Below are 23223 nucleotides of genomic sequence, written 5' to 3' on the forward strand. Positions count from 1 at the left end.
GTGAGGCCAGACCTACCAAAAAAGTATAATAAACCAGAGGCAAACCAGAAGGAATAATGTGACTTTTCATTGCCTTTTAAATAAAATGAAAATAAAAATGTTCAAGTTATGAGATAACACAGACTTACAGGAACATCCTATTAAATAGGACTGGCACATAAGTGGAGAAACCCCTAGATGAACAGTGAAAATTGGCTAGGCAAGTTTTGGGATATTTTAGACTAACCAAAACCAGGCGATACCTTCAAAAGTTTGCAGCCTTTTGCTATGATCATTTTGACAGTATAAATATCTGCATTACAACTGGCCTGTCTGCTAATTTAGTCTAATTTATTACACATTTGTATTCTATTTGGACAAGGGGGATTATTAAAATACGAAATTCAGAATTACACTATGTACCTTGTTTGCGATACCAAATTCATAGACAACTTCTTTCTCTTCATCTCTCATTACCGGGACCTTCGAAATATTTCCCACGTACACATGACTCCAAATAACAGGTAACAGGTCAAAACAGGATTCAGCAATTTTCTTCAGTGCCAAAGTCACAGGATCAATAATATTCTCTACTGGTGAAGGCAATTCTGAATTGCAGTTGCCTGCTAATTGCCCAATTTCACAATTGCTGAGTGAGACAGTTTTACCTGCAGCACTCAGTACTTCGATATTAAAGTCTCCTATAGCTTTGATTGCAACATCTTCCTTGGTCTCCAATTGTGGCAATTCACTGTCTAGCCTCAGCCGCTTTGCACTTCTCGGCATAGAGGCTGACAATATCCTTTTTCCAACATGACTCTGACTCCCTGAATCTTTTTGATCTTTATTACTGTGAGATTCTGAATTACTCCCTGTTTTAACAAAAGCAGTGGATGTAGAAGAAATTGCTTTGAACCCACTGAACTGACTCACTGGCCCTGGTACATTCTTGTATTCTGAAGGGGCATGCCCGGTGGGCTGAATGTTACCTTTGAGAATGTTGAGTGTTCTTGCTCTTGGTGATAGCTCTGGATACATAGTGTCCAAGATTTTCACAGAGTTCTCCTGAGGAGCATCTAAAGCAGAACTACCAGCTGCAGATGGAGGAAATCTTCCTGGCACGGGAAGTGCATGCTTTGGTGTGGCAGCACAAAATTGCAAAGGTGAGGACAGGATTCTTAGACCAACTGCTGTCTCTGAGGGAGATGAAGTGGAAAATATAGGGGGAGATTTGTACTTTGGAGCATCTGACAAAGGAGACATTAGTGGAGGAAATGGAGTTACTCTTAGAGGGGAAATAAGACCATCAAGAGGAGATGGCAGAGAGGACCGGCTAGATGAAGACATTATCGGAGAAACAGGAAGCACAGTTCTTGGAGGGGTAGCTATTAGAGGTGGGAGCAGGGGAGGTAAAGGTGGACCCATCTCTTGTCTAATTTTATTGATGGTCTCAGGTGAACGTTTGGTTGGTGTAGAAGTATCAGCATTGGCTAGAACTGGCTGGGTTAGTTGGACCTGCTGAGTTTTTCTTTTTCCTTTACCTTGAAGTAATCTCCGCGTTACTCTGCCCTGGCCTGCTTGGATTGATGTCTTGGCTGAAACATTTAAGACATCTGATGGTTCCTGGACTTCCCACTTCAATCTACTGTTGGTTTTGGATATAAGATCTAGAGATGACTCTGAGTCCACAGTGTGGGTGTTTTCAAATATTGCTTTTTGTGATTTAGAGGTTTCATTGACGGGTCTAGGGTCAGATATTTCATCGGGCACAGTTGGATGCTGATAGAATTCTGTCAAAAACTTTCTACCTTTTCTTTGAAAATGTGTCTCCTTAAGAAAAACATCACTGTAACGGTCATCAAAACAAGACTGACAGCCATCTTGAACAATATTTGTGTCAATATCTGCTGAGGCAAAAGCAACACAAGTTTCTTTTTGTTTATCATTTAATTCTTCACAAAACACTGTATGTGATTTAAACCCTTCTATGCCAGCATCACATGACACACTTTGTTCCATATTTGATGCAAGTTTTTCATTACCATTTATTTGTAAAAAATTGCCAGACAGATGTGTGTCTAATTTACTATTTTTTGTAACAGGTTTGTAGATTTCTGAGCACTTGGCTAACATATAGTGTGATAAATTAATTTCTGAAGTAGTTTGTTTTGTGGGGATCTTTTCTGATACCTCAGCAGATGTAGACGATTCTTCTAATTTTATCAAGCTATTCTCATTGCCAGATGCTGACCCAACTGTTTTGGAATTTTCTCTATGTTCAGATGCTCTCTCATTATTTTCATTATTATGGAATACAATTCCATGTGCTGAGAAAAGTTTGCCTTTAGGATAAACCTTTTCTGTTAAACATGACTGCTTCTTCACAATACTTGGAGAATGGTGAGTTATACAAGGCATAGGCATATCTGCTAGTGCATCTGAGTACACTGAAGGAGGGAATTCACACATTTGGTCACTATTTTCATCAACAGCTGTGTGAATTACTGGCACATCCACTGTGTAAATCCTGGAAGTTCTCAATTTCTCACTGGACACTAAAAAACGTTCATGCTCTTTTGTAAACTTGACCTTTCTATAAGGAAAGTCTTCCTCTTCAGATTCATTTGTCTCCTTTGGAACCTCAGAAGTACTTTTAGAAGATTTGTTCCCATTTGTCTCTCCAAATAGCTTAGCGATGTTCAATTCTTTGTCATTGTTCTTAATGGTTTCATCAAGCCAGTATTCTATAGATCGGACCTGACCTTCAGAAGACCAAAGAGGCTCCACTCTCTGAGGTGAAGTTTCTTTTATTACAGAAAGAGTTGTGCTAATTTCCTTCAGGCTACATGTTTCACATTCTGCTTCTTCAAAAACTAGACTAGCTTCCTTTTCCACATGTGTACCCCTGTCAACAGAACTCGTATCAAAGATCTGTATATTTACCAACATATTTTGTGGTTCTTTGGCATTTGGCTGCTCCTTTTCATTTTCAATTTCTGTTCTACTTTTATTCTCATATTTATTACTGGGACAATCAAGTGGCTTGATCTTTTCTTTATCATTATGTATTATCTTGCTCTTCACCAAATTACCTACAGAATAATTAGACATACTTTGAATATCATGATCATTACAGTTTTCATTTCTTCTAGTTAGGGATGAAGCAGTACTAAGTGCTGTAATAGAATCTTCTTCACTATTAGTGTCAAACGCTTGGCAATTCTGTTTGAAAGGTTCACCACACACCTGAAAACGGAAAGCAGTAAAATCAATGAACGCTGCTGTGCTCTCCAAAGTTGCTGTGACAGGTGAGTTAATTTTTTTAGTATCTATACTTCCAGTCTGCAAGACATCTTCTATGGTTAAAGCTGGTTTTCCAATAGAATCCTTTTCTGAGACAACCTGGTCTGAGACATCTGGAATCTGGTTTCTCATCTCTACTTCCTCCACACCATTCTCTTCCAGACCAGGTGAACTGTTACAGTTCTGAATCACCACGCTCTCAAATGGTTTGTCATTTAATTTCTCTATTTCCTCACACTGAGAATTTTCAGTTACTGAACATGAATCCAGAGGTTTCAAAAACTGTGCCCAAGAAGGGTGTTCACTTTCTGTTATGACAGACTTCACAGTATCTATTTTCTCAGTTTCTAATGGCCCACTGCTTCTCTCTCTAAGTTCCAAGTGTTCCATTTCAATCTCCTGAGATTCAAATACTCTTATAAAATTTTGAAATTTGGAAGACCTCTGTTCCGATACAATGTATGTATTTTTAGCCTGCCTCATTTCACTAGTTCTTTCTGTGACATACTCTGGTGCAAGTAATACACGATTAGTTCGAACTATTTCTTCAGGTTCTAGTGGATCATTTTCTCCATTTATACCAGATGCTGGATTTCGTGACATAAGCGTAGTTTCAAAATTTGGTTTCTTTTGCAATAGGTTATTAGCATCTTTTTGTTCATGGTCTAGTTTAGCTTGTTGACACCTTTCCTCCGTTGCATCTCGTAATTCTCCAACTTCCGTAACATGGAGCGATTTAGCAAACGTATATGTTTCTAGAAAATCTTCCTTGTTTACTGAACTACCAGTGAAAATATTTTGTTCAGGCTGAGTTATATTGACCTCAACACACTGCTCTCCAGTTCTGAGCAGTTCCCCATCTCCATCTTCTGCAGACACTGAGCAAGCAGTTCTGCATACTTCTGCAGTATGGTTTTCCCTATCCATATATAATGAATCTCTGCTTCTTTCAGTGGCAAGTATAAATGAGTCATGTCTAAAAGCATTATTTTTTTCCAGTCCACCCTCTTCATTTACTCCATGTTGTTTTATATGCTCAAACTGTTTATCCAGTGTCTCTTCATTGCTGATTTTTTCTTCAGAGCATTGTGATTTAGTGGAGATATCTTTAGCTTTAGTGTCTATTTCAGTTTGCAGAAATGTTCTTGCACCATTACATTGACACATCAATTCATTATCATGCTCTGCTCCAGAAAGGAATTTAGAACGTCTGAAACTAGATCTCACATCTTCCTCTTCATTATGACTTGGTTCACTACTTGTCTCTACACAGAATCCCTTTGTGGTTATTGTAGCTATTATTCTCTCCTCCGTTGTTACTTTTTCAATGCGCTCTTCTAGGCAGGGTGTTGTATTTATCACATTAGATTTTGTTTGTATGTCGCTGGATTCATTTTCCATTTCTTCATTCCTCATCACTTCACTAGGCTCTTCCTCAAAATTCTCAGGGGTTACCAAAACACTTTCAGTTGCAAAGATGGGTTCCTCAGTTTGCAAGTGAGCATCACCTCTGAAAGTGGATGCTGGTTTTGGCGTTTCTACTTTTCCTGGTAATTCAGCTTCCTCTGCTTCCATTAATTCACTATACCTTTCTTTCATAGGTTCAGAATTGGCTGTAGTATTTAAATTTATAACTGTAGTCTTCTCTGTTTGTACTAGTTCATTAGATTTTTCTTGCAAGTACTGGAAGTTAGATGACACAGCTGAAGAGGTTTTATCTTCATTTTGTATCTCGTCAGTATGGACTTCCTTCTCATTGATGGCTTCCAGTTTAGGCGTTGCTACCTTCAGTGTTATGTCTATCTTTGCAGGCCCTATATTCTCAGAGTCCTCTTCCAAATGTTCTTCATTGGCCAATGTGTTCATACTTGAAACAGTCATCTCAGTTTGCTTTGCTTCAGCATCTTTCTTCTTAATGTATCTTAATTTTGCTGTGAAAGTGTCTATATAAATTGGTATCTCTTCATTCTCTCTCACTTTAGTTGAGATTTCTCTGTCATGAGGCTCATGTGATTTCTCATGTTCACTGCTTTCTTTCACACTGACAAAGCTACAGTTACTCTGTGACTCTGCTTTGCCTTCTTCTAAAATACTTTCCACAATGTGAGCATTATGATCAATTTCTTCATCACTGGAATCAGCGGACTCTCCAAACAGAGTATCCTTCAATTAAAAGATACAAAAAGGACAGTTTTTCAAACTGCAGTTTTTCAAATTCAGTATAATTCTATGGCTATAATATTTTTTTCAGTGAACGTACTGGCAAGCACTGGGAACTTATGCAATGTAACCACTTAAACAGGTACAGCTTGGACAGCAGAATTACAAGTCTCTCTATCAATGTTCTCCAATAATGGCCTAGAGGGGACACTTATGGCAAAAGAACAACTCAGTGTCTACCTTTGCTCTAAGATACCAACTGGTGAAAACTGTGGAATAATGAGTAACACAGAAAGGAAAGGAGAAAGGACTACATCAGGCACCAATAAAACAAGGAGGCTGAAGTTACTGTCGGCCAACTTTTCAATGCTTGGTGCCTGAAGTTAGGTTCTTAAAATCAAACAAGTACATCTCTAGGCACTCAAGTTTGAGAGTTTTGCTCTCAAATTCAGATTTCCAATGGTAACCTTGCTAAACAGGCAACATGAAGCAGTTATAGCAAACTAAAGAATTTCCAAGTCCATGAGAAGTACTGGATGCAGGGGACTTTACTGACTCAAAAATCACCTCCACACTCATTACTTATATTCTGATTGTAATGTATATAGTACAGTATATTTATTGATTGTCATGCCATTATTTTAGTCATTCACGCTTAGTGCATTACAAGAGATGTGTCACACTCTATTTTGTGGAGAGAGAGAGAATTTTAAACTCAGCAAATATTAACTTAAATTTGGATCTAAACATTGTGACAAAGTCCCTGTAAAGTGTTTGAAATTAGACAAACACTAATACTTTAGACAAGCCTATCAAATCGCTTTAATTATTTTTGCAGTACTAGAGAAGCTGAGCTTTTGCCAATTCAGTCTTACTGTAACTCACCTGTGTAGCCAGTGGTGAAAAACATACTGGCGATAGAAGAGGCGGGAGAGGCCTGGCCCAGTTCAATATATCAAGCAAGTTTCCACTAAGCTGTTCTTGTTCCTGATCAGAGGACTCTGAGCTACTGTCTGTTAAGTCTGTCTGTACAACCACCTCTATAGTTTTGTCCTCATAAAAAGCACTGTCACCATTATAGTCCTGAAGACCTTCTTCAGTGGTCTTGCTCTCAAATTGATCACTTCCAGAAGGCTCCTTGTCTACTTTTATCTGCAAAGTTGTTAAGGAACTTTGTTTTTCAGTGGTTTCTGGTGAAGAACGAGGGTGAAGCATTTTGCCGTCTGATTTCCTGAATTTTCGGTGGGTTTGTGCAACTTCTACAAAAGACAAAAATATAACCGGTTCTTGTATTTTTCGTTCTGTTTTAATCAAGTTAATACTATTTTGTGATTAAACATATTTTGATCACGATTTTCTAAATATTTTCAAAGATAACTGGAAGAAGCACCAACAAATTTCATTTTCAAAAACACTGTTCATGAACTAGGATTAAAATGAAGACCTTCATTATATTCTCAAATATAATTATACATTATCATGTCAAAAAGATATTGGGAATATTAAGGATGTATAGTTAAGGACTCGAGTCAGGAAAGGCCAAAAAATCAAGACTGCTTGAACAACCTTAACTATGTCCATTTGCATATATGCACTAGAACTATATAATGTAGTATTTCACGTATATTTCTATAACCCTAGATACACATGCAGCATCTCACAATTTTCATTATTTTATATTAGAACAATGTGTAGTATAGTGTCTTTACTGGCATAGGCCCGAGGTTCTGCAAACAGATGTGCCAGCACAGACTCCAGCCTTCCAGCAAATACTTTCCCACACCTAGGTGTGTGTCGTTTCAGAGAAAAGCGTGCAGAATGGACAGAAGTTTAAATTGTTTGTGGTGGTGGGGACAGTGTAATTTAGGGAAGAGGGTGATAGAAGGCTGGCATCCCTACTGGGGCAAAATTACAGTTCATTCTCTGTGGTGTATGGCGATTGGTGAAATGTCTCTCTGGGTAGAGAACTGCTTGTTGCCTTAACTTTTCATTCCCTTGCTTTTTAGACTGCATGGTGTGTTAAGCATAGACCCAATCTTAACTGACACACAAAGCAATGCTGTGATGTTATAGTTTATTATTTCATAATATAAGTGCTTAAGGACTCCAAGGATCAAGACACCATTGTATCAGGCACTGTACAGAAAAAGCAAAGGCAGAACTTGTCCTCAAGAACTCAAAATGCAAGATTTAGACAAAACAAGAAGTGGAAGTGGTCTTTAACATTACAGTTCTCATTTCACATTCTGACTGCCATCTCCAAGGACATGAAAAGCTAATGTACCAGATAGAACGGAAAAGAAAAAAAAAGTTACATAACTATCAGTATCTGTGGTTCTTAGAGATGTTTTGTACACATAGATCCCACTGGTAGTGCAACATCTTGCACATGAAATCAGAATATTTTGAACAGAACTGCATGCTCTCATATCTTCCCATCCCAGGGCATGTGATGCGGAGCAAGCATGCCCACCTCTCAGTTCTCTCTTACTACCCGTGACATTCATAGACATGGAGCCATTGATCACTACCCATTGAGCTCGATGATCTAGCCAGCTTTCTATCCACCTTAGGGTCCATTCATCCAGCCCATACTACTTTAATTTACTGGCAAGAATACTGTGGGAGACCATATCAAAAGCTTTGCTAAAGTCAAGGAATAACATGTCCACTGCTTTCCCCTCATCCACAGAGCCAGTTATCTCATCATAGAAGGCAATTAGATTAGTCAGGCATGACTTGCCCTTGGTGAATCCATGCTGACTGTTCCTGATCACCTTCCTCTCCTCTAAGTGCTTCAAGATTGATTCCTTGAGAACCTGCTCCATGATTTTTCCAGGGACTGAGGTGAGGCTGACTGGCCTGTAGTTCCCTGGATCCTCCTCCTTCCCTTTTTAAAAGATGGGCACTACATTAGCCTTTTTCCAGTCATCCGGGACATCCCCCGATTGCCATGAGTTTTCAAAGATAATGGCCAATGGCTCTGCAATCACATCCGCCAACTCCTTTAGTGCTCTCAGATGCAGCGCATCTGGCCCCATGGACTTGTGCACGTCCAGTTTTTCTAAACAGTCCCGAACCACTTCTTCCTTCACAGAGGGCTGGCCACCTCCTCCCCATGCTGTGCTGCCCAGTGCAGTAGTTTGGGAACTGACCTTGTTCGTGAAGACAGAGGCAAAAAAAAAAAAAAAAAGCATTGAGTACATTAGCTTTTTCCACATCCTCTGTCACTAGGTTGCCTCCTTCATTCAGTAAGGGGCCCACCCTTTCCTTGACCACCTTCTTGTTGCTAACATACCTGTAGAAACCCTTCTTGTTACTCTTAACATCCCTTGCTAGCTGCAACTCCAAGTGTGATTTGGCCTTCCTGATTTCACTCCTTCATGCCTGAGCAGTATTTTTATAGTCCTCCCTGGTCATCTGTCCAATCTTCCACTTCCTGTAAGCTTCTTTTTTGTGTTTAAGATCAGCAAGGATTTCACTGTTAAGCCAAGGGGGTCGCCTGCCATATTTACTAATTTTTTCTTCACATCAGGATGGTTTGTTCCCGCAACCTCAATAAGGATTCTTTAAAATACAGCCAGCTCTCCTGGACTCCTTTCCCCCCTCATGTTATTCTCCCAGGGGATCCTGCCCATCAGTTCCCTGAGGGAGTCAAAGTCTGCTTTTCTGAAATCCCGGGTCCGTATTCTGCTGCTCTCCTTTCTTCCTTGTGTCAGGATCCTGAACTTGACCATCTCATGGTCACTGCCTCCGAGGTTCCCATCCACTTTGATTTGTAACTGACAGGTAGCGGTCTGGATTCACCAGCTTCCACACAGCGATTGCAACACACTTCTCTACCGGAAGGGCAGCTCTCAATCTGGTGTCCTTGTGCCACAGGTCGGGGGCCAGCTCAGCACATAGCTCCATGAAGGCTGCTTTACGCATCCTAAAGTTCTGTATCCAAGGATTGTCATCCCACACCTGCACAACAATGCAAGCCTATCAATCAGTGCTAATTCCCTAGCCCAAAAGCGATGGTCTACCGCACGAGTGGGCAACCTGAGCCTGAGAAGGAGCCAGAATTTACCAATGTACATTCCCAAAGAACCACAACAACATATCAGCCATCTCCCCATCAGCTCCCCCCATTCCGCCCCCAGTGCCTCCTGCCTGCTGGCAGCCCCACCAATCAGCGCCTCCCTCTCCCTCCCCAATCACAGCTGTTTCACAAGGTGCAGGAGGCTCTTGGGGGAAGGGGGAGGAGCAAGGGCATGGCAGGCTCTGGAGAAGGGGTGGAGTGGGGTCAGGACCTGGGGCAGAGCCAGGGGTTGAGCAGTTAGCACGACTGGTACATTGGAAAATTAGCACCTGTAGCTCCAGCCCCAGAGTCGGCACCTATGCAAGGAGCCACATATTAACTTCTGAAGAGCCGCATGCGGCTCTGGAGCCACAGGTTGGCCACCCCTGGTCTACCGTATGCAGCTGCTCCATGAATGCACAAAGCACTGATAAGTTGCTGCCGTCCATATCACACTCGGGTGCCTGCAATTCACCCTCTGCTAACTGCGAGTAACTATGCAAGTAACTGTGCTGCCATGCACAATGTCCTCATGACAACTAACAGCGCATAGGAGAGATGCGCGGGATCCATCCTCTCTCACTGCAGATGCTGGCGTGCACTACAAAAGAATGACAGTTGGAAAAACGTCGCAAAAGGAAGCCCGAGACCTTTGGAGGGGTGGGACACAAAGCGGTGTATGACGGTACATTTTGCACATCCCAGGATGTGCCGCGCTCCATTTCCGCATTCCCACAACACCAAGAGACAGATGGTGTCGCCAGGCACTGTGGGATACATACCCACAGTCCATTGCTCTTGCTGCCACCCCAAATGCAGACACGATCTGTCGACAGAGGGAGCAAATGTACACACACTTTGGCGCCTTTGCTTTTGTCGATTTTTCCTTGGCAACATTAGTTTCATCAAAAAAACTTGCCAGTGTAGACAAGCCCTTAAGACCTAGCATAACACTTTTCAAATAGTTAATTTGTAATGTTCTGAGATAATACAATAGCATTTAGCCTGAATTAGTGCATTTATTTTTATAGCAAATACATTAAAAACCTATTGCAACATACCTTCTGTAAATAAGTTGCCTGTTTTTTCAGGCATCCTTGAGTGACCCTGAACAGAAGCTGCTGAGAAAAAAAAAACAAACAGTCATTAATACAATTTGTTCTCAATGAGAAAGATTTAAAAAAAAAAAAAAGTTTCAACAGCATTCCAAGACTTTTTGTGCTCCATCTCACCCAAGATATAATCATGTTCGTGGTTCTGTGTTTTTCCTGTTGTGCTGTCAATGCACATCCAGAGCTCCTCCAATAGCAGCTTTATTTTTCCTGTTAAAAATAAATACTTTACAATTAAATAGCTTTTTAAGTTTGGGAATTTGTCATATCACTTTTGTTCTAAGCAAGCATACATGTATGAATACAGTAAAATAGAGAATACTAAAATCTAGTATTATATATTAACTAAAAGTATAAAAAAATGTAAAGCAACCATTTTATCTGGGGAAATATATCCTAGATACCCAATCCAGGAGTTAACGGTCCTTCAGGCAGGTTCTTCTCACGGGTAGGAACTTGGAGAAAATACAATAATTGTATGTTTTCATGCACATTTGCTTAGCTACAATCAAGGCCCAATATCCTAAGCAGTAGATCAGACCTGAATTATGCAGCAGGTAGTCCTCACTCTGTCAGTCGCTTAACATTTAGTGCAAGAATGGTATAGATGAACCAAAGTTATATACTGCTGCATGTAGGATTCACAGGGGGTAGAGAGGCTGTGGTTCATGAGAAGACCATGCCCCAAGTCCACTGCTTGCTCCTCCCCACAGAGAGCCTTTGAGACTAAGAAAAATGCTCTCCATACTGAGCTTCTAAGGCAGGCAGGTGCAGGGCTCTCTGGTCTCTAAGCCCCTGGCCTGCACCTCCCCATGCACTGTGCCAGCCATGACTTTCTCTCCTCCTACAGATCTCAGTAAATTCAGGAGAGATAGAAACGAAACAAGAAATTTGGGAGCAGATTCAATCAAGTTAAAATTAATGGAGGTTTTTAGTAAATTAAAAATTACCTACATGCCATTTCCTGTTGCAATATTAAGACAAAGAATTTATTTAAAAGGCACTACAAAGCACACGAAATTAAGTAAATGCAGGCAGATCGATATTCTGAGTGTTAACTTTCAGAGGGGTGTAAACTGAAATGGTTAAATAATGAAAATACAATTATAGCAGCACTAAAAAGAAAAGCAAAAAATGAAGAGAACGCTAACAACCTTATGAACACATGTACAGGTGCACAGGATCAGACCAATGGTCTACCTAATTCTGTAGGTCAATAGCAGTTGCTTCAGGGAAAGTGCAAGAATCTCTGAAGTGTGAAATTATAGAAGAATCTGTTAATAGAGCAAGTTTCTTCATGACTCCTTCACAGGTTAGTTTACAGCCTGAAGTACAAGGGTTTGTCTTTCACGACTTTTTTTTTTTATAAACACATTACTAATGAAATTTTGGATACTTGTTATATGTACTTAGATATACATTATATATATACATACATATATATCTATCTATCTCTCTCTCTCCAGCCATTTTTGGCATCTTCATAAACTCTTGGCCTCATTGGCTATATCTACACTGAGGCTGGGAGGTGATCCACCAGCACAGGCAGAGAGACTCATGCTAGCACACTAAAGATAGTAGTGTGGACATTTCAACAAGGGCAGCAGTTCAGGCTAAACACCCAAGTCCAAGCCTGACTAACTCCCAAGTCTGCTGCAATGTTCATATTGCTATTTTTAGCAACCAAGCTAATGTAGCTAGGGGAAATCTGTCCACGCACACCGAGATTCACATTTCCAATTGGGTAGACATACCAAATGATTTCTTATGATGAGCTCCTTTGGCAACCGTACATCATGAAAAAAAAATTCCATTTTATCAGTTTTAAATTTGCTTCCTTTCAATTTTGCCGATTATCCACTTGCTCTTGTATAATGTGAAACGGTAAATAGGAGCACCTACTCCACTTCTCTGTACCATCCAAGATTAAGGCTGCAAGTTTGTCATATAGGTCACCGATTCTATGACTTTCTAGGACCTCCGTGACTTCTGCAGCAGCTGGTCCAGGAGCCACCCAAGCAGCTCAGGCAGCTCCTGGGCCAGCTGCACCGGCCGCTGCTGGGGCCATCTCCGGCCACCATGCCCCCCTCCCCCAGCAGCAGCAGGAGTGTGTGTGTGGGAGGGGGCTCAGGGTCATGTTTACCTCAGAGAGCTCCCCAGAAGCGACAACATCCCCTTCCCTCAGCTCCTAGGCAGAGATGTGGCCAGGCAGCTCTGTGCACTGCCCCCGCCTGCTGGCGCTCAAGGGCCCCCCCCAAGATTTAGTCAAGGATATATAATACAAGGCATGGACAGGTCGCAGGCCATAACTTTTTGTTTACTGTCCGTGACCTGTCCATGACTTTTACTAAAAATACCCATGACTGAAACATAGCCTTATTCATGAGCTCATCATAACAAGAGTATATTTATATGATGTCCGTTCATTTTGATCTCTATTATAAAATAAGTTGTTCCTATCTTCCTTCTCTTTATATGGAGATTTTCCATGTCTCTAAGCATTTCTATCACTGTTGCTGAATCCTTCTATTTCTGCTATATCCTTTATTAGATACAGGGACCAGAACTGACAGTGACCAGAACTGAACTTAGCATCCCAGATGAGAGTGTACCACTGTTTTATGTAATAGCAGTATAACATTTTCCATCCCTTTTTCCATGCACCCTGTGTGTATCCTGTATCAGTGTCACTGGTAAGGAAGAACACACAACTCGAGACATAACAATACATTTTAGGCTAGCTGGAACAAGTTTACTTTTGATAGTTTGTGTCAGATTACCACCATGTAGCTTTGTTGAAGTTTGAAAATTGCTGTGGTGTCACACTTCATCATGACCTCTATCACATAAATAGGCATGTTATGTACATTAGGTATTTTCCACTGCCACCTCTCATTTATGGGTTCTCTGATTTGGAGATATCTACTTAGCAGCTATTTTCCAAACAAACTTCTCATTAACAGCAAATTCAGTTTCAGGAAGTGGGAGGGCTTTAAGTAGTATCCATTTACACACCAAATTAGAAACAGAAGGATGAAGTTAAGTGCAATTGATTAGGATTTTCAAAACCAAATAAGCAACAAGTAACAAATGTCAGACTTATTTTGCAAAAAACAATTTTTGTTGTACTTAAAGTTGTATACAAATGCTCTAAAATAAGGAATACAACTGGTCAGAAAAAAAGAAAAGCATTTCCTTTTTTTCTCCTGTTTTTGTGTTCATCAAAAATTTTTAAGTAGTTTTTAAAAAATGAAACAATTGGTATTCAAAAAAAGCATATATGTGAGTTGCAAAAGTACAATCAGTTAGGAAACCCTCACTTAAAGTGAGGAATCCCTCCTCAGCAATTAAAATGCATTCTGGAAGAAGGTTACAGTCAGGACAGTGTTTGCTTTGCTTGCTCAGCAATTTCCATTTGGAATTAGAGAGGTAAAGAAAAGAACAGAACAGTCTACTGAATATTCAGCAGATGTGTTAGCTTTATGCAAGGTATAAGGCAGAAGTGATTCATTATGATGAAATTTTTCATTTCCCTTCTTTTAGTCCATTCTCCCTGGATTTTTGCCTCCTTGGGGAAGGTATAGCCTGTCACAGTTTGACAAACACCACCGAAGATTTGATTCATATTTTCTTTTATTTGCTTTACTTGCCTCTTCACGATCTGAACTGAGGACACTAGAAAATGGAATGAGATGATGGGATATCTTACAGTCTGTTTTCAGGCTGGATTTTGGGTAACTGCTAAGTGGTGTTTGCATATGAAAAGTGAAAAATTGTTTTAAAAAGTGACAACTTAAAATAAGTCTTTAGAGCCTTCTCACATGAAATAATGTAAATAAATTGCATATCAACTTTAGTAGTGTATATTCCCTCATAAAAGTATTTTGCTTTTCATTCCTAATACCAACTAAATCGGCTCTTATAATATATATTCATTATAAATCCATTTCAAACATCTGTACTGCTAAAAATACTGCTGCCAAGACAGCAAGATATATTCCTGCAGAATTACAGTATGTTTTGAACCATTTGTACTGCACAGAAGAAAGTCTAACAGAAGTGTACCTTTGTCTATGTTTGCTACTGGACCTTCTCTTGCACTCTGCGTCTCTGCATGTTTTAACACTGAAAAGAATATATACAGTTTAATAACATACAGAAAGTAACAGTTTAAATATAACTATAAATCTAAAAAGAAAAAAGTCTGTATTTTTACGAATACAGACTAACACGGCTGTTACTCTGAAACCTATAAATCTAAAGGCAAACAAAAACTGGATACTCACCCTTTTTGCATTTCTCTTTGGGAAAGTCATCACGTTTTTCCTGTTTAACATTAATTAACTGTGTTAAATTGCTATGCAATACAGATATATTTTACAGTATTCACATTGAAAAGACCAATGATCTTTGGTCAATATTTATTTAAAGTGCACTAACTTAATAAATGCTGTGTAGGGTCTGAAACAGCAACTAAAATACTAAGTGTTGTAACTCAATATCCCCAAGCTAATTCAAGATCTTACTATACTAGTATAGTTGAAAACCTCAAACTGAGATATTCATGAAATTCACAGTTATTGTATCTACTTTTTTTTAGAAATACTACAGAAAGATTTCCCCCCCCAAAGTTGCCAATTACTACCTGTGCCTTCTTTAGCTCCTTTTCAAGAACTTTCTTTTCAGTCTTCAACTGTCTGAAGTCTTGCATATGCTTTGTTGCAGCCTCTTTATTTAAGGAAAAAGAACCATAGGCATGAGACTATTAATGCACAAGTCAAAGCACCTGAAACCAGCAAATATAAGTGTAGAATGCAGACCTATAGAAACACACTGCATTTTTGGTTTGTTAAACTTTGAAAGTTTATCTGGGATCCATCAATGTATGCGTGATTTCTTCTGAAGTATTTTACCAGGATTAGAACACACTAGATGTATATTTAAAGTTACAATAAGACAACACCCAAGCATCACAATATGAACCACCACTCATGAACTTAAATACAGCCCCATACTCCCCAGATAGGAAAGGCAGGTCCAAGCTGGGTGATGATATTTTTCACATGCCCCATTAAATGAAGGGGCTAGGGAATTAGAAGTTAGATAAAAAATAAAAATGTGTTGATGTTGCAAAGGAATCTGGTCAAATTCAGTCCTAGTACATAAGACGCAAATCCCTTTGACTTCAGTGGGAGCCATGCTCACTTGCACCAAGGCTGAATATGGTCCAGTTTCAGCATGGATACCAAAGGTCTTTGTACTGAAACTTGACCTGTAGAGGTTTTTTTATTAAGGTGATTTATCAAAATTATAGAGCTGAAACCAAAGATACTGACTGTAATGACTTATTATTTATGACATCCTGATATACCTCAGGAGATTCTGGAGTTATAGTCTAATTTCTGCATTTTGTAAAGCACCAACTAAAAGCCTCTTCTCCATTATAGATGTGTACGCTATGGTTCATTCTCAACTTTATCATCCTTAAGATATTTCAGCTTTAGAGCCAATAAACGTGGCCAAAAGAGAGCTTATCTTTCTTCCCAAACCCTTTCTCCTACCTTCATGCTCCATTGTGACTGACATTAATATATCCTTCATGTCACCCAGGTCTGCAAACTGGAGGTCGTCTTCAACTCCTTCCCCTCCTCACATCCAGCCCATGATCAAATCCATTTTTCTAAAATCTGTTCCTTCCTTGCTAAATGTTGACCAAATTGCTCAACCACACCATTATCTCCTCCTCCCAGGTTGTTATGATACTAACATTTAATTCCTCCAATTGTCAAAAATGCTAGTAAAAATAATCTCTAATCTGTTACTCAACTGGATAGCCATTCCTGGGTCCTGATTTGACATCATACCACAAGATGGGTAATAATGTGAGTAATATGAAGATCCCATAGTTTCAATATTTACAAGTCAAACATTTTATTGTGCAGTCTGAATGAGGCAGCTCTATCTAGACATTTAAACAAATTTGAGGAGCTGACCCAGGAGCAAGCCGGAACAAATGTTTAATTTCTAAGATATACACAATTTTGATTGAAAAAGTTGTTGATAAAAAAACAATCCAGATGAAAAGATGGGAGAGGGATTTGGACAAAGAAGCTGATCTGGATGAGTGGGTCTCTATAAGGGAAAAAGGGTATCTTCAATTTGCACAAAACAAAGAAAATTTTATAAATTACTGTATAGATGGCATTTGACTCCAGTTAATATCCATCACATTTTTGCTACTAGGGCTGTGCTCTGATGGAGGGCTTGCAGGGAAAGGGGAATATACTTGCACATGTGGTGACTGTGTACAGGAATTTGATGATTTTGGGAGAAAGTTATTTATGAGATTCATTTTATGACAAAATGCTGGCTTCCCAGAGATCCCCGTACCTGCTTACTAGATACTCTAGTAAAGGGTCTACATTTTAAACAGAATGACAAATTAATTTTTTTATTGTTAGCAGCTAGACTTTGTATTTCACATTATTGAAAAAAAGTGATTCCTCCTATGGAATTGTGATACAGTAAAATATGAACTGTTCTTGTAATGAAGAAGATTTCACATCACGTCATACATGAGAGAAGAACCAAAAGGAGGATAGGCATTTAGAAATCTGGTCACCCTTTGTAACGTAGTCAAAGGATGCAGGCTCCCCAGCCATCAAGTGAGAATTTTAGCCAAGTTCTTTAAATATTAACCTGATCCTGAATAAGTGATGTCATATGTTAATGTTTGATTTTAACTTTGCGTTAATAAAAGGTTTAAAAAAAAGATTAAGTGAGCCACTAATATTGTAACTTGAATATAAAAGTGACAATTACCTTCCAGTTTCTTCACTTTGGCTTCCAGTTTCTTCTTCCTGATCATAATAAAAAAATAAAAAATATTTTTAAAAAATTATTCTATATTTAGATCTCAGTAAGAGACCAGCTGAATTACAAATAAATCCAACAGTTTTTGTGGAGAAAGTACACTCAGCATTTCATAGATTAAGTTATTCAAACCAAAATCTTTTAACATGAGTGCCTAAAATTAAGGATTTAACTATTTCTCAGAAGTGCTCAAATTTGCATGGGGGGGAGAAGGGAGGGGGAAAGAGAAAAATCAGGCCACTGAGTTAGGTATCTAAATATGGATTTAGATACTTTATCTGAAGCAACAGTTTGAATATTTGGGCTTAACTTGTATGTGCTTTAGCTACTCCATCTATAACAGTAATCCCCAAACTTTTTACCCTACACCCACCCTTACCCCTATCCAAGCACTGCCAAGGCTGGGGCTGCAGTCGCAGCTAGGCTGAGAGCCAGGGGCAGATGCCAGAGCCATGGGGGTGGGTCTAGGGCAGAGAGCAGAGCCATGGACGGCAGCTGGGCCCAGGGCCAGGCCCAGGCCCACAGTTGGAGAGGGGGCTGCCCCCACGAACATTCCTCTGTGCCCCCCTACAGTTTGAAGACCCCTGCCCTAAAAGGTGGAGAGAGTCCGTGCTTAACAAGATTTGAAATGAAGCCGAATTAAGATGGGTCACTGAAAAGGGGAATAGAACTCAGGAAATCCTATGTCGCAGAGCCTCTGTTTGCTTCAGAGTATTAGAGTGCTTAGATATGGCTGTAAGTGCCAAACTTTTGGTCCCCAAATTGCAAAAACTCTGACTTCAGTGACTTGCCCAAAAATGAACAGAAATTTATAGCAGAACAAAGATAAAAACACAGGATTTCTGAGGTGGTCTTTACTAGATCATAGTACCTCTCAGGAAGTCTTCTTCACATCGTTGCGTTTAATTATGATTGATAAAGAGGGTAATAATGCTTACCCAACTTCTTAAAGCAGAGACCAACAGATGACTAAGAGTAACGTATTTTAAATTATATTTAAGAAATACTACATGATTAAGTCTATTGTAATGTATTTAAACAAAGTAGAGAGGCCATTTCAATATTAGAAAAATTGCATCAGTGTAACTAGATTAACTTCAAATAAATTCTTCTTACACAGATGCAATGCCCGAGTTAAGATTACACGTTCTCTTAACAATGGCATATCCCAATTTGAGGGTTTTAACATCCAATCCAAATGTTTAACATCCTTTGCTGTAATTTTTTCCTCACAGCAAAGGCCCACATTATATTAAGATTCCCATGATAACTATTTCTGACACAGATGTGGTTTTATAGAAGAGAAGACTTTTTCCTTCACACAGTTTAGTCAAAGACAGCTGAACTTTTAAGCTTTATAGATAAGTCCTTCGGGGAACCAGTTTCCAGATCAATTAACAAAATGAACTAATGCATTTATAAGCAAATAAGTAATTAGATATTACATAGGCAGACGTTGTGATGCTAATTTAGCAATTTCATTAATATTTACAGAACAAAATAATGTTAATTTTATAGATCTTCTGTACTGTCATTTATTCCTGTAGAATTCCATAGCCACTAAGGAAGTGTAAAGTGAAGTCATTACACAAAACCCAAATCTTACTTCAGTTACATTAACTTAAGATTTTATTAAGGGTATATCTGCACTGGAGCTGGAAGATGTAAATTCCAGCGGGAGCAGACATATCCACATTAGCTCTGACTGAGATAGCTCACTAAAAATAGAAGTGCAGCTGCGGTGGTGCAACAGGCTAGCTACCCCAAGCATGATCCCATCTAAGACCACAGGTACATACTCGGGGCAGCTAGCCCCTCACACCACTGCAGCTACACTTCTATTTTCAGTATGCCAACTACATGCTCTCACTCGCAAATGGCTGCACCATCTTCGCTGAAAAACTTTCAAAACAAAACTATCCTGAAACATGAAAAACCATCAAGAAAAATTTCAGCACAAAATTGTTAAAATCTAGCAAGTCAGAAGCAACTGAAAATAGGGTCTTCCCATGGGAAGCATTAGGCAACCTTAACAATAGGTGTTGATGCCAGCTCCCCCTATTATATTTGCATATAAAGAGAGTAAATACAAATAAACACAATCTGACAATTTACAGATAGCTTGTGCATTTTCATAGAAATGACAGACAAGAGTAAGTTTTTAGAAAAGACTCACTTACACAGCATCATTTCTAGCAATTTCTTCTTTCACCCGAGCATATTCCAGATGAGTTTGCTGATAAATCTTGAGAGAACTCTGAAGAAAATGACAATAAAGCATTATTGCCCTTATAGTGGACAGAGAACAGTGGGTTGGCAGAGTTTTGCCTGTTCTATAGTACATAAATGGACAGTGATCAAGGAACACACTCTACTCAGGAATAAAAACCAATTAGAGAAGGACGTGTTTCAGCTATGATTCGTGTTTTCTGAAGGTACAAGCTGTGACAGCTGTATTTGTCTGTGTTCCCAGCACCTAACTAGATGTTAAACTCTACTCAACTGTGCGAACACTGTGGATGGTACATTCTGCCCTTGCTGAACAGGTGCCAGCACCACTTAACCCTTGCTGACAAAAGGAACTAAGGACATTAATGAATGAATCCCCAAAGTACTGTCTACAGTGAATACATAAGTGTGGATTTAATTCAACATATAAAATCAGAAACCATGATTTAAAGGTAATTGTTTTCTCCAAAGGCATTAGTTAATGAACCTAGAAAATTCCCACACTTGTATAGCAGTATCCATAAATGTTTTTTAATCTCCAAGACAGCCTCAGCCAAACAGTGAAATAAGGAAAACTATTAAAGGCAAAGTCAAGCACCAAATAGTGAGCAAGAACCAGTGTTCAAACTGCCATGAGAAGTAAGGCATAACTTCTGCAACTCTGGGCACAACCCATCTCTCCTAAGAGTATAGGAGCTGGAGAGTTCAGCACTCCAGTAAGATATGTACTGAAGCCTCAAGAAGCCAGAGCTTCTGTTAAGTAAAAACATGTAATGCTTTTACCAGTCACACAGTACAAATCAAGTCATGTGAAGCGGTATAATCCTTCCACTCCACTTGGACTTCTCTAATACCTTCCCTATACTAAAAGGCAAGGTCTCTCCATAACAGCTAGAACAGCTGAGAATCCTATGCAATAGTCTATCTACTACTTGCCTATCAGAGTCTCATCAATGCCCCAGCCTGTAACAGTCTCCTGGAAGCGAGCCCTTTCATTTGCCAGGCCCCAACGACTCATACAGGATTCATAAAAATCTGACAGAAAATTCAGACTTTGTCACAATCATCCAAATTATCCATGCACCCAAGCACACCAAAAGATGCTGAAAATTTCTCCTCAAAGTATTCAAATATATTATAGGTTGAGGAAAGCAAAAGGATCAAATTAGGTCAAGTAACCTATATTTAAATGCTAGAAAAGTTTCCAAATGCTTAACTTTATCAGGTTGAGCCTGATTAAAATGACTGTGGAAAGAGCAATAATGAAGATGAGCACTACTATCAGAAGTAGGGAAAAGGAACTCTCAGCAGTAGGGTCCGTACCCTTCCAACACAAAATGGAATATACTACCAGCTGTTGTAAGGTAGCAGCCCTCAAAACTCTCTAGCTATGAAAATCAGGCTCTAGTCACACAATAGAGTTATGACCCTTTAACAGCAGGGACCCAGTACAATCAGTATACTTGAAATATTTTCAAAGAACAATGGTAGAGGGATGGGCTAGAACATCTGAGAGATCTTCTTGCTCTAATGTATGCAGTTTGCACACAAAACAACTATAACCTTCAAAGACAACCCACAATTCTTTTATGAAGTATTTTAGTAGCTCAAAGAGGCACTAAATGCCCTCAATAGACTGGCTAAAAATAAGAATACATTATTACTTTATATAGAAGCTTTCATTCCAAAGGATGTCAACCCATTTTATAAAAAGAAAAGGAGTACTTGTGGCACCTTAGAGACTAACCAATTTGAGCAAAAGCTTTCATGAGCTACAGCTCACTTCATCAGATGCATGCAGTGGAAAATACAGTGGGGAGATTTTATATACACAGAGAACATGCAGTGTGTATGGTAACACCCATTGTATCAACGAGAGTGATCAGGAAAGGTGAGCTTTACCAACAGGAGAGGAGGGCCAAAAAAAAAAATCCACAAAAACAAACACACACACTTTTTGTAGTGATAATCAAGGTGGGTCATTTCCAACAGCTGACAAGAATGTGAGGAACAGTAGGGGGGAAAAATAAACATGGGGAAATAGTTTTACTTTGTGTCACGATCCATCCACTCCCAGTTTTTATTCAAGCCTAATTTAATGGTGTCCAGTTTGCAAATTAATTCCAATTCAGCAGTCTCTCGTTGAAGGCTGTTTCTGAAGTTTTTTTTGTTGAAGAATTGCGACTTTCAGGTCTGTAATCGAGTGATCAGAGAGACTGAAGTGTTCTCCGACTGGTTTTTGAATGTTATAATTCCGATAAGCGATGGTCACATAAACGCCACCCTATACCGGAAACCTACTGACCGCTATACTTACGTACATGCATCCAGCTTTCATCCAGACCTCACCACACGATCCATTGTCTACAGCCAAGCTCTATGATACAACCTCATTTGCTCCAACCCCTCAGACAGAGACAAACACCTACAAGATCTCTATCAATTGCTCTTATAACTACAATACCCACCTGCTGAAGTGAAGAAAGATTGACAGAACCAGAAGAGTACCCAGAAGTTACCTACTACAGGACAGGCTCAACAAAGAAAATAACAGAATGCCACTAGCCATCACCTTCAGCCCCCAACTAAAACCTCTCCAATTCATCATCAAGGATCTACAACCTATCCTGAAGGACGACCCATCACTCTCACAGATCTTGGGAGACAGGCCAGTCCTTGCTTACAGACTCCCCCCCCCCCCCCCCAACCTGAAGCAAATACTCACCAGCAACCACACAACAAAAACAATAAGCCAGGAACCTATCCTTGCAACAAAGCCCGTTGCTAACTGTGCCCACATATCTATTCAGGAGACATCATCATAGGGCCTAATCACATCAGCCACACTATCAGAGGCTCGTTCACCTGCACATCTACCAATGTGATATATGCCATCATGTGCCAGCAATGCCCCTCTGCCATGTACATTGGACAAACTGGACAGTCTCTACGTAAAAGAATAAATGGACACAAATCAGACGTCAAGAATTATAACATTCAAAAACCAGTCAGAGAACACTTCAACCTCTCTGGTCACTCGATTACAGACCTAAAAGTCACAATTCTTCAACAAAAAAAAACTTCAAAAACAGACTCCGAGAGACTGCTGAATTGGAATTAATTTGCAAACTGGACTCCATTAAATTAGGCTTGAATAAAGACTGGGAGTGGATGGATCATGACACAAAGTAAAACTATTTCCCCATGTTTATTTTTCCCCCCTACTGTTCCTCGCACATTCTTGTCAACTGCTGGAAATGACCCACCTTGATTATCACTACAAAAGGTTTTTTTTGTGTTTTTTCCCCTCCTCCCGCCCCCCTCCGGCTCCTGCTGGTAATAGCTCACCTTACCTGATCACTCCCATTACAGTGTGTATGGTAACACCCATTGTTTCATGTTCCCTGTGTATATAAAATCTCCCCACTGTATTTTCCACTGCATGCATCCGATGAAGTGAGTTGTAGCTCACGAAAGCTTATGCTCAAATAAATTTTTCTCTAA

The 23223-nt window shown here is 39.5% G+C and overlaps 1 protein-coding gene across 2 annotated transcripts in view; it reads right to left on the reverse strand.

The window, feature by feature from the left end:
* Positions 1-23223, reverse strand: part of ICE1 (interactor of little elongation complex ELL subunit 1) — an 80591-nt gene that overhangs the window by 45283 nt on the left and 12085 nt on the right. Inside the window, exons 6-14 of one of the 2 annotated variants that reach the window (XM_074945077.1) lie at positions 19671-19747; positions 17440-17477; positions 15263-15345; positions 14904-14943; positions 14683-14742; positions 10738-10827; positions 10567-10626; positions 6328-6701; positions 403-5445 (exon numbers count right to left, since the gene is read on the reverse strand). In XM_074945077.1, coding sequence (XP_074801178.1) covers positions 403-5445; positions 6328-6701; positions 10567-10626; positions 10738-10827; positions 14683-14742; positions 14904-14943; positions 15263-15345; positions 17440-17477; positions 19671-19747 — 5865 coding nt within the window. The remainder of the gene's footprint in view (positions 1-402; positions 5446-6327; positions 6702-10566; positions 10627-10737; positions 10828-14682; positions 14743-14903; positions 14944-15262; positions 15346-17439; positions 17478-19670; positions 19748-23223) is intronic. The other variant, XM_074945078.1, reaches the window with a different exon arrangement.

Source organism: Natator depressus, chromosome 2 (assembly GCF_965152275.1).
Source record: "Natator depressus isolate rNatDep1 chromosome 2, rNatDep2.hap1, whole genome shotgun sequence".
Classification (NCBI taxonomy): Eukaryota; Metazoa; Chordata; order Testudines; family Cheloniidae; genus Natator; species Natator depressus.